The 1843-nt window shown below is 66.4% G+C and overlaps 1 protein-coding gene across 1 annotated transcript; it reads right to left on the reverse strand.

The window, feature by feature from the left end:
• Window positions 1–140: 140 nt before the first annotated feature.
• Window positions 141–1557, reverse strand: MNEG_16210 (hypothetical protein; the record flags this gene model as incomplete). Its single annotated transcript, XM_014035319.1, has 4 exons — window positions 141–161; window positions 463–552; window positions 856–1049; window positions 1347–1557. 4 exons carry the CDS (start codon window positions 1555–1557, stop codon window positions 141–143), a joined length of 516 nt encoding a protein of 171 aa, XP_013890773.1.
• Between the last annotated feature and the right edge of the window lie 286 nt (window positions 1558–1843).

Below are 1843 nucleotides of genomic sequence, written 5' to 3' on the forward strand. Positions count from 1 at the left end.
CCCCCCCCACCTTGAGCCACGCCAGGTTCTCATAGCCAGCCTCATCCAGGAGCTGTTTGGATGGTTTTGTTTGGGGGGGGGGGTGGTGCAATAAGATGAAAAAAGGCCGTGCAGGTGAGTGGGTTGGCAGCAGGGCTGCGTCAGGCTGACCTCGCTTTAAGCTGCGCACATGCTCAGCGCCCGCATCGCCCTCATTTACCGCAGACACGAGTGTGCACACAAAAGTATCAGATCGCCAAGGCACGAGCCCGCGCAGCTCGCACAGCGTATGCAGCAAGCACACGGCATGCAGCACACGCATCACACACAGCACGATCGACGCAAACAATTCAGTCAGCGTGTGCAGCACGAGCAGCAGCGTGCCCTGCAACCACGCTGCAACCACCCTGCACACGCACTGCGACCCCCTCGCAACCACCCTGCAACCACACTGCACTCCACACCCTCCCTCCCAAAACCCACCTCGAGCACGTCAAGGGAGTAGGCCTTGCCGTTGGAGCAGCCCACCAGCAGCTTGGCCGCCTTCTTGTTCGGGAACTTCTTCTCAACACCCTGCAGGGGGGGTGTGCGAGGGGGGGGGGGGGGCGTGGTGTGAGGACGCACGCACGTGGAGAGCAGCGGCGCGTTGAGGTGCTGCGAGGAGCGGACGGCAGCAGGCGCGCCCGCCGCCGCTCGGGCCGCACAGGCGGCGCGCGGCGCGCAGCCGCGCCGCCCGGGCCGCGCATGCTGACGCTCACGCCACACCACACTGAGGCTCTCATGCCCTGCAACACCAAGCGCCTCGAAGCTCGTCCGCCCTTGCCCAGGGTTGCGCCCCGCAGCTTCCCGGCGGCTTCCCGTCGCGCCGCGCCGCACCTTGATGAAGTCCTTGTTCTCCGTCTTCTTGATCACGCGCTGCTGGCTCTCGGGGTCGTAGACGCGCTTGATGGTCACAAACGGCACGTTCACGCTGCCCTTCACCTTGCCGCTCTCGTCGCACTCGAACTCGGAGCGAACGTCGAGGTAGGTCCAGCCGTTCTCGTACAGCACGCGCGCCTCCTCCACGTTGGCTGCGGCGGGCGCGGCGGCGGCGAGTGGTGGTGTGACGTCCGAGGTTGGTCGGCCGCGGGCGCGCGGGGATGGGGGAGCGGGGTGCGGTTTCGGGCGCGAGGAGAGACGCATACTCGCGGGCCTTTGCACTGGTTCATGAGAGCAATCGCTTGCCCCTGCGTGGGGCTTTTGAAGGCTATGGGATGAGACGCCTCTTGACCTGTCAGGGCCCGATATGCTGAAGGCCCAGATATTATCAGGCGCCCCCGAAAACATCACCCCTGGCCCGCCCCGCGTGCGCCGCGGCCGCGGCTCACCCAGGCCCTGCTCGGGGAACGCCTCCAGCACCGCCGCGGTGAAGGTGGGGTCGGGCCACTGGTTCAGCGGCGGCAGCTCCTCGAGCTCCTCCTCCCAGGCGCGCACGCGCACGCAGCGGGGCGCCGGGCGCGGCGCCGCGGCGGGCCTGCAGCGCCGCCCGCCGACGACGGCGGCGCGGCTGATGGTTCTAGCAACGAGCTGGGACTGCATTGTGGGCGGCTGCGGGGCAATTGAGGCCGACGGCTGCCTGCAGGATCAGCGCTCTGCCTGTGTGGAACGATCGCGGGCCGCACGCTGGGTCGACTGCTGCGATGTTGTCGCGAAGAATGCGATTATCAAAGCAGAGTGATGTTTCGAGCAGTAGGGGACCAATGTGTGTTGCCTGGGCTGACGGCCTCTGGTCTCCAGTGACACGAGAACTCCAGAACCGCGACTCGCCCTGCCGTGTTCGACGGTGCCATTGCTCAATTACCTTTCAAGATATCCCTTGGACTGC

The sequence above is a fragment of the Monoraphidium neglectum genome (genome assembly GCF_000611645.1).
Source record: "Monoraphidium neglectum strain SAG 48.87 unplaced genomic scaffold scaffold06111, whole genome shotgun sequence".
Classification (NCBI taxonomy): Eukaryota; Viridiplantae; Chlorophyta; class Chlorophyceae; order Sphaeropleales; family Selenastraceae; genus Monoraphidium; species Monoraphidium neglectum.